General features: G+C 58.6%; 1 protein-coding gene across 1 annotated transcript in view; it reads right to left on the reverse strand.

Annotated features, from left to right (window-relative positions):
- SLC44A3 (solute carrier family 44 member 3) overlaps positions 1–12758 on the reverse strand; it is a 48348-nt gene that overhangs the window by 32385 nt on the left and 3205 nt on the right. The window contains exons 3-9 of the mRNA XM_037153055.2: positions 12399–12506; positions 9297–9439; positions 8062–8198; positions 7138–7231; positions 2428–2588; positions 1378–1467; positions 171–295 (exon numbers count right to left, since the gene is read on the reverse strand). Of these exons, the coding sequence (XP_037008950.2) occupies positions 171–295; positions 1378–1467; positions 2428–2588; positions 7138–7231; positions 8062–8198; positions 9297–9439; positions 12399–12506 (858 nt within the window). The remainder of the gene's footprint in view (positions 1–170; positions 296–1377; positions 1468–2427; positions 2589–7137; positions 7232–8061; positions 8199–9296; positions 9440–12398; positions 12507–12758) is intronic.

Raw genomic sequence — 12758 nt, forward strand, 5'->3', positions numbered from 1 at the left:
AGGAAGACCGTTTCCTTAGAGTCTGGAGGGTCCGAGGCGTCCCTGCATGGGGGTCAAACCCTGCTCACGCAGCGCGGAGGGCGGCCAGGGTCTTGCCGTAACAAGACCCTGTGATCTGGATTCAGAGCTCTGTTGGCTGCGTGACCGCCTCTCGGAAGTGTGTTTCTTACCGTGAAAGCCGTGGACACAATGGCAAACCCCAGCAAGCACGTCATGTTGTCCCTTTCTGTGTCCAGCGCCACGCTGAGGTCATTGGTGTAGTCATAGTACAGCCACCACAAGACACCGCAGTCAACTGGACGGCAAAATTGTGGGAGCTCAGCTCCTGCCCTCGGGCACGACCCCTGCTCCCCCCACTCCCCCCCCCCCCCCCGGGACCACACACCGGGCTCACCAGTGGGCCCCAAGTCCCTGGGCTTCCTGAAGGGGCCAGGCAGGGCCAGGGCCACCCAGCCTGGTGCAAATGTTGTCTTTGGGAGACGAGAAAGGGGGCTGGGGGAGGCAGCCCAGAGCGAGGTGGGTCCCGACGCCCCGCCCACACGCCAGGCCTGGCTGTGGGCTGGGGAAGCAACTGCACCAACAGGACACAGGTCCCAAAGCCTATACCCTCCAGCGGGCTCTGTAGACGGTGAGCCCTACAGGAGCCTGTCAGCGGCGCGGCCCCCACAAAACGGACAGGTAGCTGGGCATCGCGAATGCCCGGCATTTGGGGCTGACGGCCACCTACATCCCATTAGTCACTGGGAAGGCCACAGGGGCTTTGCCTGTTGCAGGGAGAGCTCCCTCACCAGCCCTGGGGCGCCTGCCCCAGCAGGGGGTGCTGTGTGCCTGGGGGCTCGGGGGTCGGGGCTGGGGGTGCAGCCCACGTGTTACTCCAGGGAGCGGAGCTGCGGCTGCACCCGTGACTGAAACCAAACGCCCCAGAGCAGCTGGCACGGCCGCTGCCCAGGCCTCCCACGGGCCCTGCCGCTCCGACCCCGCTGCCCCCGACTCCCGGACGCGCCCACACCGGGCAGTGAAAAGGGAACAGCAGGCGCAGGAGGGAGCGCCCCGGACCCCGCCCAGCGCGGAGCCTCTGAGGACAACGTGGGCGCCCACACGCCAAGGTGGGGGGCGCTGTGCACGCTGGTTCACAGACGGCCCTTTAAGGGCTTCCGGCAGGCACGGGGCAGCCTTTCCCCGGGTGGATGCGGGCGCTGACCTGGGAGGCCCCCCGTGCATCCCGCTTGCCCCCGCATCTGCCACGGGGAACGGGCTGGGGTCAGGTGAGCGGACTCTGAGACCCCGTTTAGCTCAGAAAATGGAAACTTTTATGTTCCGTGCTCAACAGGAAGGCTTTTCACTTAACCAGAAAGAAAATCAAGTGGAAATACTTACACAACAATCCCAAAATAACCAGGGCAATCAAAGTGTGAAGCAGGAGACCGGTGATGAATCGGAAAGTCAGCAGCACAGCCAGCGACAAGGCTGAAAGGAAGCAAAACTCGGGAAGTGCGGCGACCCGGCCTCCCTGGAGCCGGGACTGCGGCCCCCACGAGGCCCGTGGCCAAGGAAGCCGGTTCTGATGGGCCAGCGTTCTCCTTGCACTCGTTCTTTAACGCAGGTGTTCTTCCCAAATACCCAAACCTTTCTTCTCATTTTAAGTCCAAATGAGCCATTTAACTTTCTTTTTTTAATTGCACTGAAGTCTTTTGACTTTGTACTGAAGTGTCCTCAGATTGTCTTTTTTTTTTAACACTTTACTTGTTCATTTTTCGAGAGAGGGGAAGGGAGGGAGACACATCAATGTGTGGTTGCCTCTCCCGTGCCCCCTACTGGGGACCCGGCCTGCAACCTTCCCAGGGCTCAGAGACCGGGAAGCCGGAGGGCTCAGAGCAGGGTTGCTGCTTCTAGAAAAGCCCCAGGGGAGGCACGTCCTGGCTCGAGGCCTCGCCCAAGCAAGGATGGTCCAGGGGGGACAGGGGATCAGACCCATCAGGCCAAGGCCGTCCGTCTACTGAACCTGGAGGTGCCACCCCTCTCCCCTCCCCTGGCCCCTGGGGTGCTGTTCCGGCTCGTCTCCAGGGAGAGGGCACGAGGGCGGAAGACAGGTGTGACTGGTCCCCCCCAGAACTGCGCTCTTCACGGCCAGCCCATGAACTGGCCGTCTGCTCTGGGCCTCCATCCTCACGTGGCCGGCAGTAACTGGGGCAGACCGAGGTCACGAGGCCTCACCCAGGAGGCCTCCTGGCAGGGAGTCCTCTGGCATGCCCCAGTTACTGTTCCCCCTCCCTCTCAAACCTGAAACACGGAAAGTATCTAAAGAGAAAACGCACAAGGGGAAGCTTTAAAGTGAAGTCAGGAGGCGGATTTTCAGTGCGCTGCTTGCACAAGTGTGAGAGACCCTGACAGTCTACAGGCGGTCGTGAGGCAAAACTAACTCGTTACCTAATGCGAGGACACACAGGCCAAAGACCGTGTCCCTTCCCGACATGACTCCACTGAGAATCCGGTGCAGGGCGTTGGCATCGTTCAGCAAGACGGACAGGAACTGGGAGTAGCACTCTGGCATTTGAGGGACGCATCGGTTAAGCAAGGGGAAAGGTTTGCTAAAAATAAAAGATTCAATTACTTATCTTTAAAAAAAGATGCTTATTTAAATTCCTCAACAACCGAGAAAGGGTAAGACGTGCAGTCGCAGAAAGAGGCTTAGCCCCTGCGTGCAGAGAACCCTCGGAGAACCCACGGCTGCTGCTACCAAGGCAGCGGTGGGCTCATCCCCCTGGAGAGGACGTGACACTGGGGACCCCTGGACACCAGACACCTGGAGACGCCCTGGGAGTGACCTGACACCCTGACACTCACGCCCTGGCCCTTCTTAGACACAAAACCAACTGCAACACCGGGACCCCAGGCCTTACATCGAGGTCTCAGGTGTGTCTCAAATTCATTTCTGCGTCGCGTCAGCTGCAAGACCTCAGGACAATGACCAGACCACGGACCCCGAGCCACTGCCTCGCATGCCTGTCTGCTATTCCCGCACCACGGATCAGAGACCTGTCTCCCCGCGAGGGCGCCTTCGTGCCTTCAGGAAAATCACCGACCGTGCGCGAGTAGTTCCATTTCCAGGCGCTCTGTCCCATCCGCTGTGTCCGTCCGTCTGTCCTCTTTCCAACACTGCTGTCTTGACCGCTGGAACTTTATTTTAAGCCTTGAAATCAGGTGGTGGAGCCCGAGAACTTTGTTCTTCTACAAGATGTTTTGTGATCCTAGGTCTTCGGCTTGTCCGCATTTGTTTAGAACCTGTCATCTCTCCAAACGTTACACCGAGGGGACTGTGCGGAGGGTACAGAACAGTTCAGGGAGAAGTGACACCCTGACAAGTATGACAAACTTCTGGTCGGCCACTAAGGCAGTTTCTCTACTTACTTAGGTGGTCGAGGCTCCCAGCGACGGCTCCAAGTTTCCTGTGCAGGCCCCACCGCGTCTTCCGTTAAATTTACTCCTAAATAGTCCTACATTTTCTGACATTGTTGAAGACGGACTTGAAAAAAGCGTTTGCTAATTGTTTGCTGTTAATACACAGAAATGCCATTTCATCCTGTATCCTGCAATTTTGTTAAACTTGCTTAGTTATTCCACAGACTCCTTTGGATTTTGTGTAAATAATTAGGTCGCCTGTAACTCACGAGGGCTTCACCCCACCCTTTTCTTTGTGAACCTACTCAAGTCTCCTTTCTGTGGTCCTTCCAAATTTGTTAGATTTACTTCTAGGGATCTTTTGTGTTTAGTACATATTTTTTCTTTGTGTAAAATGAGCTTTTTTAAAAAAAAAAGTATATGCACGCTGCAGATTTCGGGGTATGACCCCTGTTTCCTACCTCTTGTTGTTCGTAGTTTCCAGTGAATTTTTTGCCTCTTGTAGAGCCGTGATTTTATGTCCCACCTCCCCTCTCTAAGCCCCCGTGTCTCCTTCCCTATTACTTATTGCTGAGCAGTCTCCAGCCGCCGGTGGAACTGTCCCGAAAGCGTGTTCTGGACGCTCCTGTGGTGTTTGATGCATAAGGCCTGACACAGACGCAATGTCGTTTTACCTTTTTCCCCCAATACGGTTCTCCGTGACGTCTGTTCTCTCAACACGGTGGGCTAACTCTGGCGCTTTCTGGGCAAAGTCGCCTGTGCTGGTGAAGAACGGCCATTCCGCCCTGGGGACGAGGGGCAGCCTGCAGAGCCTGGGTCCCCTGCCGGGCGGCTGCCCAGCTGCCCACTGTGACCTCACTGGCTGGGACGGGGGTGGGGTGTCTTTTGGCCACAGACCGAGGTTTCTTCTCCGCGGCGGCTTTCCCTGTCCCCACCAGCAAAGCCGCTCAGACTTGCAGGGAGAAGCTGGACAGTGGACGGTGGGTCTGGGAGACCCTGCTGGCGCTCCCCCCACCTAACAACGCAGTGACGTGTGCGCCACCCAGCGCGGGGCTGGGCCTGGAACCAGCTGGAGGTTCGGAGAACCAAAGCCGATTAGGTTCGTAACACGCTGGCTCCAAACACACGTGGCACCGAGCACTGGTGCTGACGGCTCCGCTGCTCAGGGACCGGCTCCCAGTCTCTCGCTGCTCTTCAAAGCTCTAGCCTAGAGCCAGAACCTTCCTGACACTCGGCCAGCGCTCTCACGGGGCACGCCCGCCTCGCGCAACGGATGGATGGACGGACCGAGAGGAAACCACTGGCTGGGTCAGGAAGAGGCCTTCGGGAAGTGCGCTTTGGCCCGTAGCCACACTTCTCGGGTTTTCAGGCTCCTCCCTTCTGGCACCTGGCACTGCTCTTCCACGAGAAGCAGTCGTTTCCAGCTGAAACAAGCCGGTGCTTGTGCCGGAAAAGGAAACCCGGCAGCCCTCGGGCTGCTTCTCCATCCCTAACTCTGCCCAGGAAGGGCCGGCCCATCAGCGGTGTGTCTGCACTGGAAACGTTAGTATTGGAAAGGCCTGCAAGCTCCTGCTAGTCTGGCTAAGAGACAGAAAACGGTGACCCCAGGACAATGGTGGGCCCCCACCTTCGGGGGGAGCCCAGGGAGGCTGTCTGCCAGGCAAACCAAACCCGGCTGGCCCTGGGTTACCGAGCAAACGCGGCACTGCCTGGCTCTGAATGCACCGCTTGCGGCCTGCACCGCCGCAGGGTCCCTGCTGCACTTTCCTGAGCCGCACCCAGGAATGGAAACAACACTGTGGTGGAGGCTGCGGAGACCCTGCCGAACGGGCGCACCTCGAGGGCCTCGGAAGGCGGCCGCCTGGCAAGCACCGCGGCGCAACCACAGCCCTGGTCCCCGGCACTGAGCTATGGGCCCCCAGGGAGGGGCAGCTGCGGGCCCTCTGAGGTCAGCGCTGAACTGATGCAGCGGTGGGCAGGGTGCACCCTCGGAAGCCCCCTCCTCTCTCCCTTCCTCCTGCGGGCACAGTCCCACAGAGCTTTCGCTTGAAAGTCCTTCCCGGAAGCCCTGGCCGGGTCGCTCAGTTGCTTAGAGCGTCGTCCTGACACACCAAGGCTGCAAGTTTGATTCCCGGTTGGGGCACATACAAGAATCAGCCAGTGAATGCACAGACGAGTGGAACAGCAAATCGATGTGTCTCTCTTTCAAAATAAATAAATAAGAGTAAAGTTTTAGAAGTAAAATAGAACAGGAACATTAGTGTGAGCCATGCGTGGAAGAGGCGCTTGTTCCGTGAGACTTCTGCTTCTTGCACCTGAGTGCGCATGCAGGGCTGTGTTACGGGGTTCGGGGGGTACGTTCTCACTGTGGGCCCCAACCGAGAGCCGGACAAACCCGGCACTCGGCAGAAGGCCTTGTTCTCCCTGACTTGTCCTCATCTCTCGGGGACTCTGCCCTGAGGTCCCGCTCACTTCAACCTGTTCACAGTTCCCACGTCCCCTGTGCACACCTCGGCCTCCTGCCCGGCGATGACAGTCACTGAGTTTCCTCCTCACCTCCGCAGCGGCCCCGCCTCCAGGCACCCGCCCCACGTGGCCCTCGGCCAGACGCAGTGACCGCCACTTCCTCCTACAGCTTCACTCCCCAGGTGCTGACCGGGGCCGCCACACGCCGGTCCTGCCCTCACTGACCCTTCTTAGAAGGACCTGCTTCTCTTCTGAGGAGATGGGCGGCGGCCACTTCGCCGGCCGCCTAGGCCGTTTCTCGGAGACGCCTGGGCCTGCAATGGCCGCCCCACAGACGGCTGCCCCTGGCTCTCGCTTCCCGCGAACGTTGATCAGGTATGTTCACAGCGAAGACCGACCCCCTCGTTGGATTCTACGCCACGGACTCTCCCGCCACCCACCCCCAGCTGCCTTTCCACCCGGTCACCCCCCTCCAGACCTGGACACACTGCTCTGCTCCCCTCTTACGACAGAGGCGACGTGAGTCTCGGATCTTTGCGTCGCTTACTCCCCACCACGTCCCTGCTTTACAAGTCGCCCCTGGCACACAGGCCTCGCTTCCCAAACTGCTCTGAATGAGTAAGTGGCAGAGTGTGACTCTTTTCTCTCCATTTTCAAGGGGGAAACTAGAAGTTGGAGTTGCACCATTTGTTCAAGATCACAGCGCTGAAAACAACCACCTCTGATCACACCTCCGTAGTCAGGTACCCAGGTTCAATAGCCTAACCACGAGATTACAAATGTATCAAGAAAAGGTGTGTGATTTTCAAGGAAAATAGAAAAACTTTTTGGGTGAAGGTGCAGAATATTACTATGTGAATATGCGAACTCTTCTAAAAAACCACAAACAACGACTGGCTGCAATAAAGAAGCAAAAGCCAACCATTTCTCCTTTGTAACAAAGTTTAAGTGGAAAGAATACATAGTAACCTCCTCACAAAAGCCCTCGCTCGGGAACAGTTCCTGCATCACTTCTCCAGCTCTCCGTGGCCCTCTGAGGACACAGGTATCTTTAGTGCTGTGTGTTCTCCTCGTTCAGCCAGGTTCCTACCCCACTGTCCCTTACAAATGCCCAAATGCGGTTCCTCCCTGGTCCCCTGCAGAGCTGCTACCCCCTGCGGCCAGGGCTCTCCCGGCTCTCCCCATTGCCCCACCCACAATACCTAGAAGAGTGACAGACATGGCAGGCGCCCAATCACCTCCACTGACAGAGCAGGGGAAAGACCCTTTTACCTTGGAGGGACTGGGAGCCTGGGGCACAGGGAGGCTGCGTTCGGATCCTGCGTGTAGTTGACGGAACTCAAACTGTACACACACAGGAAGGAGCCTGGAAACAGAAAACGGAGTCAGCACCCTCTACCCGATGCCCGTGTTCAGGGGGCGTCGGTGAGAAACCACAGCCCCTTACAAAACCGGGCAGACGCAGAGTCAGTCACTCCGCCCAGGACACAGGTCTGCGGGTGACCCGACAGAGAACAGGCGCCACCTGAGGCCGACCGAGGTCCCCGCTCTCTCGAACCCCAAATTCACAGCTGAAATGATGGTCACTATCATCACATGATCGGTCCTAAGATGACTTGAAGGTTATTTATTGCACAGGCTGGGTGTTCCCACAAGCAGGTAGAACGGGCCGGGCCCGCCTCCAGGTTCTCTTCCCCCCTGTGGCTGTCTCCTCCTCAGAGCTCAAATCTGAAATGCGTGCTCAGAACAAGGGACTGCGGCCACACACACGTTCGGCACAGCTTACGCGTGTCCCACTGTTCAGAGAAAGGAGCCACGGGCCCCAGCACTCCAAGGAAAGAGCGCACTCGCTGGCAATGCGACCTGGAGCCCCAGGGCGCCTCTCTCGGATGAAGTGCACCCGGGGGCCTGCGGCTCTGTGGCCGGTCTGACCCTGCCTCGGGGCCGTCTCCTCTGCCCTCCCTGGAGGACTGTTCCCCAGCAGCGAGCGGAGAACTGTGAGAGCTTCGGGTGACTCCGGATACTCCTGAATGGAGTGGAACAAGCTCCAGAGGTCACACTCGTGGCCTTTCCACACAAGAAGAGGCCCCCACAAGGACAGCGTCCACCGTTCCAGAGCAAGGAGTGCCGGCGTGCATGGGGTATCCCACCACGGCTGCCACGTCGGGCAAAGCCTGCCCCGCCCCCAGTGCCTACCGCTCTTGTTGGCAAACAGCTGCACCTCCTCCAGGGTGTCCAGCTGCTCGTCGGGACAGCTGGACACGCAGAGGGCGGTGGGACCGGGCCACCCAGCCTTGACTTCCAGGTGGCAGGAGTCCATGAAGAACACGTGTCTAGGAGAGACAGGACACAGGACGGGTGTGACCAAGCAGTTAACTACGAGTGTGGCCCTCGCACTCGTGACAGGACTCGGCAGGACTTGGTGCGGGCGCTGCCGGGCCTTGCAGAGCGTCCCACTGCTGGGAGCCCCGCCCCGTGTCCACCACCTTCCCCTTCCCGAGCCAGCGTGATCTGGGGGTGACAGCAGCCCTCACCTGTGGACACCCCTGAGGAGCGGGAGGGCTGACGGAGGCACAGGGAAGGCGGGAGGGCCCGCGCTCGGACGGCTCTGAACCCAGAGAGCCTTTCTGCTCCCAAGCGCACCCACCTGCGCTGCAGAGAGCGGCTGAGTCCAGAGACCCGAGGCAGGGCAGGGGGATGTGACAGCCAAGAGACTCCTGAGACCGCCCCCTGCTGTGCCCCGTGGCTGCCCAGCCACTGGGCCCTGGGCACAAAAACCGAGTGACGGCCACCAGGGGTCACGTGCAGGGCGGCGGCGGCAGGACCCAGCCCTAGGCCCCATACCCGGCCGGAGGAACAGCCCTGTGGGTGGCCCACTAGCGGACCGACTGGGACAAGGGGTCCCCGAGCAGTTTTTCCTCCAACTGGGGGAGGAGAAAAGGAGGTAGGGGACCGAATCCCTGGTGTGGGACACATACAGTGCATTTCAGTACAAGTTCAGAAACCCGTGGTCCCATGAGCCTAAATGTGCCATGGCGACCACTGCAAGGCACGGTGGTACCGAGTGCGGCCCGGGTGTTCTGCAGCCGTCACAGACCCCTAACCACACCCTGCCCTCCCACCCCAGCTCCAGTGTCCCACTGGATCTTTAGAACAGTCTTGTGAGGTATGATAAGCCAAGGATGCAAACTCAGCTCAGAGAGAGTAAGTACTCGCCCAAGGCCACACAGCTGAGAAGTAGCAGAGGCTGAATTTCATCTCAGGGCTGCTGGGCCTAAAACCCACGTCCCTCCCACCACACCCCCCCTTCCCTTTGGTGAAACGGGCTCAAGAGTTTTGAACAGGACACACTTTCAGGCTCAAAATGACCGATGCACACAAGGCGGGGAACACAGCCCTGCTACAGGCCGGGGACTTTCTTGAACACTTACTTTTTTAGGGTCATGTCCTGCCCCGACAGAGGGGCCCCTTCCACCGGGGGGTTCTCCTTGCCGCACACGTTGCCAAAGCTGTCTCGGCCGAAGAGCAGTCCTCCTGGGGCCCCCGCCACCACGGAGTAGCCCGTGACGAACACCTGGGGAGACCGGGCGGCCGTGAGAGCCTGGCCACAGGGCGGAGGAGGCCCTGGCCCTGAGTGTCGGCCGAAAGGAGCCGGGTCGAAGGCCGACTCCCCGGCATCAACCACCGCCTTTCTCTCCTCCCACAGCGAGGTCGGTGAGGGCGCGGCTGCTCGGACCCCCGAGTGCACAGGACACAGCGGTTTGTGTCTAACTGCCCCAGGGCTGTGCCGTCTCTTTCCCCGAGTTCTCGTCCACCCGTCCCTCCTCTCTCCCTTCCTTCTTTTTCCCAAGTTTCTTTCTTTCCTTGCCTTCCTTCTCCTCCCCATCTCTCCCCTCTTTTTTGTCCTACGAAAAACTCTGACCCTCAAGGGTGAGGCAACGCAGCTGGTGCGCACACGGACCCTCAGGATTCCCACGGGACAAGAACGTCTTTCGACGTAGAGTCGCTTTTACCCCATTTCACACTGAGTGTGGAACATGTGAAGTTTCACCTCGACCTCTCGGTCCCTAACAGGCACTGACGGGCCGCCTCCCACACTGAGTGTGGGTGTCCCCTCGCACAAACGGCATGTCCTGAGTTCAGCGATCGGTGCGAGATGCACCAAACACCGTCTAGCACTCAGGACCGACCACGGCACTGGGGGCGGGGCAGACAGCATCCCTTCAACAAAACACTGGGGTGATACCACACTTCAGAGGTCCTTGTCCCAAACGTCTCAGATACTCTGCACTCGTTATTAGCTTAGAAACCAAAATAATGCTCTTTAGGTGCCCAGTGCCAGCCAGAGACTGTTACTGGGGGCCAGAAGGCTGAACGAGGTGAGTCCCCACTCTCAAGGGGCCCAGCCGAGAAGATAAGCAGGGCGTGGGCCCTGCAGACATCCAGAAAGGGGTCTGGCTGCCCAGGGCCGCCCCAGGAGGTTCCAGGAGGCCGGGCCACCTCTGCTGGCAGAGGGGACGTGCCCCGTCCCCTCCCTTGGTGAGGACGGGCCTGCACGCCCACCAGGCTGGTACCTGCTGCCCCGGCCCCGCACCCTCTCCTGCCTGCCCCACACGGGCGTGCGGAGGTCCCGACTGGGCCGGGGATGGGTCCCATGCTTCCGCCCGGCTCACCAGAGACCTGATGACAAAGAGGCATTTTCCACTTTTCCACACTGCTGACATTAATGCCTCCCGTGGGAAGCTCCTGAGGAGGAATGGGAGGGGCCTGGGGGCAGTTTGGGAAATCCCGAGTCCCTGCCACACCGGTACTACTTTAAACCACCAGACTTGGAATTTCAGTCACGCCACTGCAATTCCACATGACGGGAGACTCGGTCGGTGTGCCACCAGGTCGCAGGGCACGGCCGGCAGTGCTCGGGGAGCGCAGAGCGGGGGTCTCGGAAGATGAGGCAGAAAGGGCGGGGCGGGAGAGGGCCCGGAGAGGAGGCGGAGCAGAGTCCGCCCGACCCGAGACTCTGTGCTGCAGGACCCCTGCAAAGGTAAACCCAGCTGGCACCCTCTGCACCTGTCCCTGCTGGTCACCCCGGCCCTCACCCAGGGCAGCACCAGTAATCAACCTGTCACCTGCCATCAAGGTCGGACGTCACAAGACCAGGAACAATGCCCAGCAGAGGCAGAAAAAACACTCCCTTTTCGGTTTCAAATATCTGTGGTTTCAAAATGTTGTGGGAGATATTGAGAGCCAGTCAGCTAAAGACGATCTCTCATTATTCGGATCTAAAGGGGGAAACGCAGGCGCAATGAAGCCTCCAGGTTTACCCTGCAGATGGCACGCCATCTCAGAGCACCTTCCAGCTGTGCCACCTCTCAGTGGCTCACTGTGGTTCAGGCTGCGATGTCCCGAGACAGCGGCTGGGCTGAGTCTGGCACTGGTGTGCTAGGTTGGAACCGTGGCGGGGCTCAGGGAGACTATTAAATACAATAACAGAACCCAAGGTCAAAGCTGCCAGGTGCAGACAGGACAGAGATTGCCTGCATTTCCACACCAGCCACCTGTGGGAAGCTCCAAGGGCCCAGAATCACACAAACACGTAACTTTGGTCACACCTGTAAGTCCCAACCAGTCTGAAGCCAGTCGGGAAAGTCAACAGTAAGTGCTTTGCTAAAGAAAGAGGAATGGGGCGGAGATACATGGCGCTTTAGAACCTATTCAGATTTAATTTTTTTCAACAAAGGTAATTGCTCCCTGGGAGCTACTGCTGGGCTTTATCATTTAAATATGAACCAGGCAGCAAGTGTTTGCCTCCCTCGGAGCAGACAGTTGCGTGGTCTCTCAAGGAGCTGAGAGAGGCTCTTCCTGCGGCTCCCTACAACTCTACAATCAGTAGTAGCAAAGGCCCCAGACTCAGCACGCCTAGGACTTGCTCAGGATTAAAACGGCACTGCCTGGTGAGGTCTACCAGTGATCACGTACCTGGAAACTAGAAAAAAAAAACTGGGGGAAAAAACCAACCACCTACCTAACTAGAAGGTTTATGGGGCAGGCATGTTTCCCTGTCGGCTGCTAAACACAGCGTCCCAAGAATGTGTGTGTTCTCCTCAACTAAGAGCAATTTTTTGTTCTGGGTTCACCTTGCACCTTCCTGTGTTGAGGGAACAGCAGACACTTGAGGAGCGTTTTAATTTGGGGGCTGAGATGCAGAGAGCTTGGAGGAGAGACCGCACTCGGACTACACATACCCCCCCCTTGCAATGGGTGAGTCACCTCCAAATGGGACCTTCTGCTGGGACGCCTGCAGGGAAAGACAGCCCCTCTGGGGGAGCGGGACTGGGAGGCTGGCACACGTGACCAGAAAGAATCCCCAGGACAGGTGTTTATTTTGCCCAGTGGCAGGTGTCTCTCATTGCAGCACCAGCTTTCACCTGGTATCGACACCCCCCACCCCCCCTTGGCCTCCCCAGGAAAGGCCCAGGCACGTGATTTACATCACCGCACCGGCAGGTCTCTCCCCCGCTGGGCAGTGCGCTTACCAAACCTGTCCAAAAGAGAAAGAACAGGAACAACCACGGTGTGTCTGTGCATTTCCTGTAAATCTGAGGCCTCCACTCTCTGTGCCTGGGGGTTCTCCCTGCAGAGACCTTCCAGAAAAAAAAGGGAAAGTTGAACAAAGGGGGAGATAAAGCACCATATGAGTGATCCGAACTTGGAAAGAAAATCCCAACTTCCTGGAAGACTGCTCTGAGGAACTTCTTTTGTTTTGTATCCTCCGTCTGGAGCGTTCACGGGGCTTGGAAACACCTGTAGCCCAGCCCCTACCTGGTGGTACTCCTGGAGGTGGCCCAAGACCGGGCGCCCAGGCCAGCCTCTTCCCAGCCTATGCCCCAGCGCAG

This window comes from Artibeus jamaicensis, unplaced genomic scaffold (genome assembly GCF_021234435.1).
Source record: "Artibeus jamaicensis isolate MK-2021 breed Jamaican fruit bat unplaced genomic scaffold, CSHL_Jam_final scaffold_1689, whole genome shotgun sequence".
Classification (NCBI taxonomy): Eukaryota; Metazoa; Chordata; class Mammalia; order Chiroptera; family Phyllostomidae; genus Artibeus; species Artibeus jamaicensis.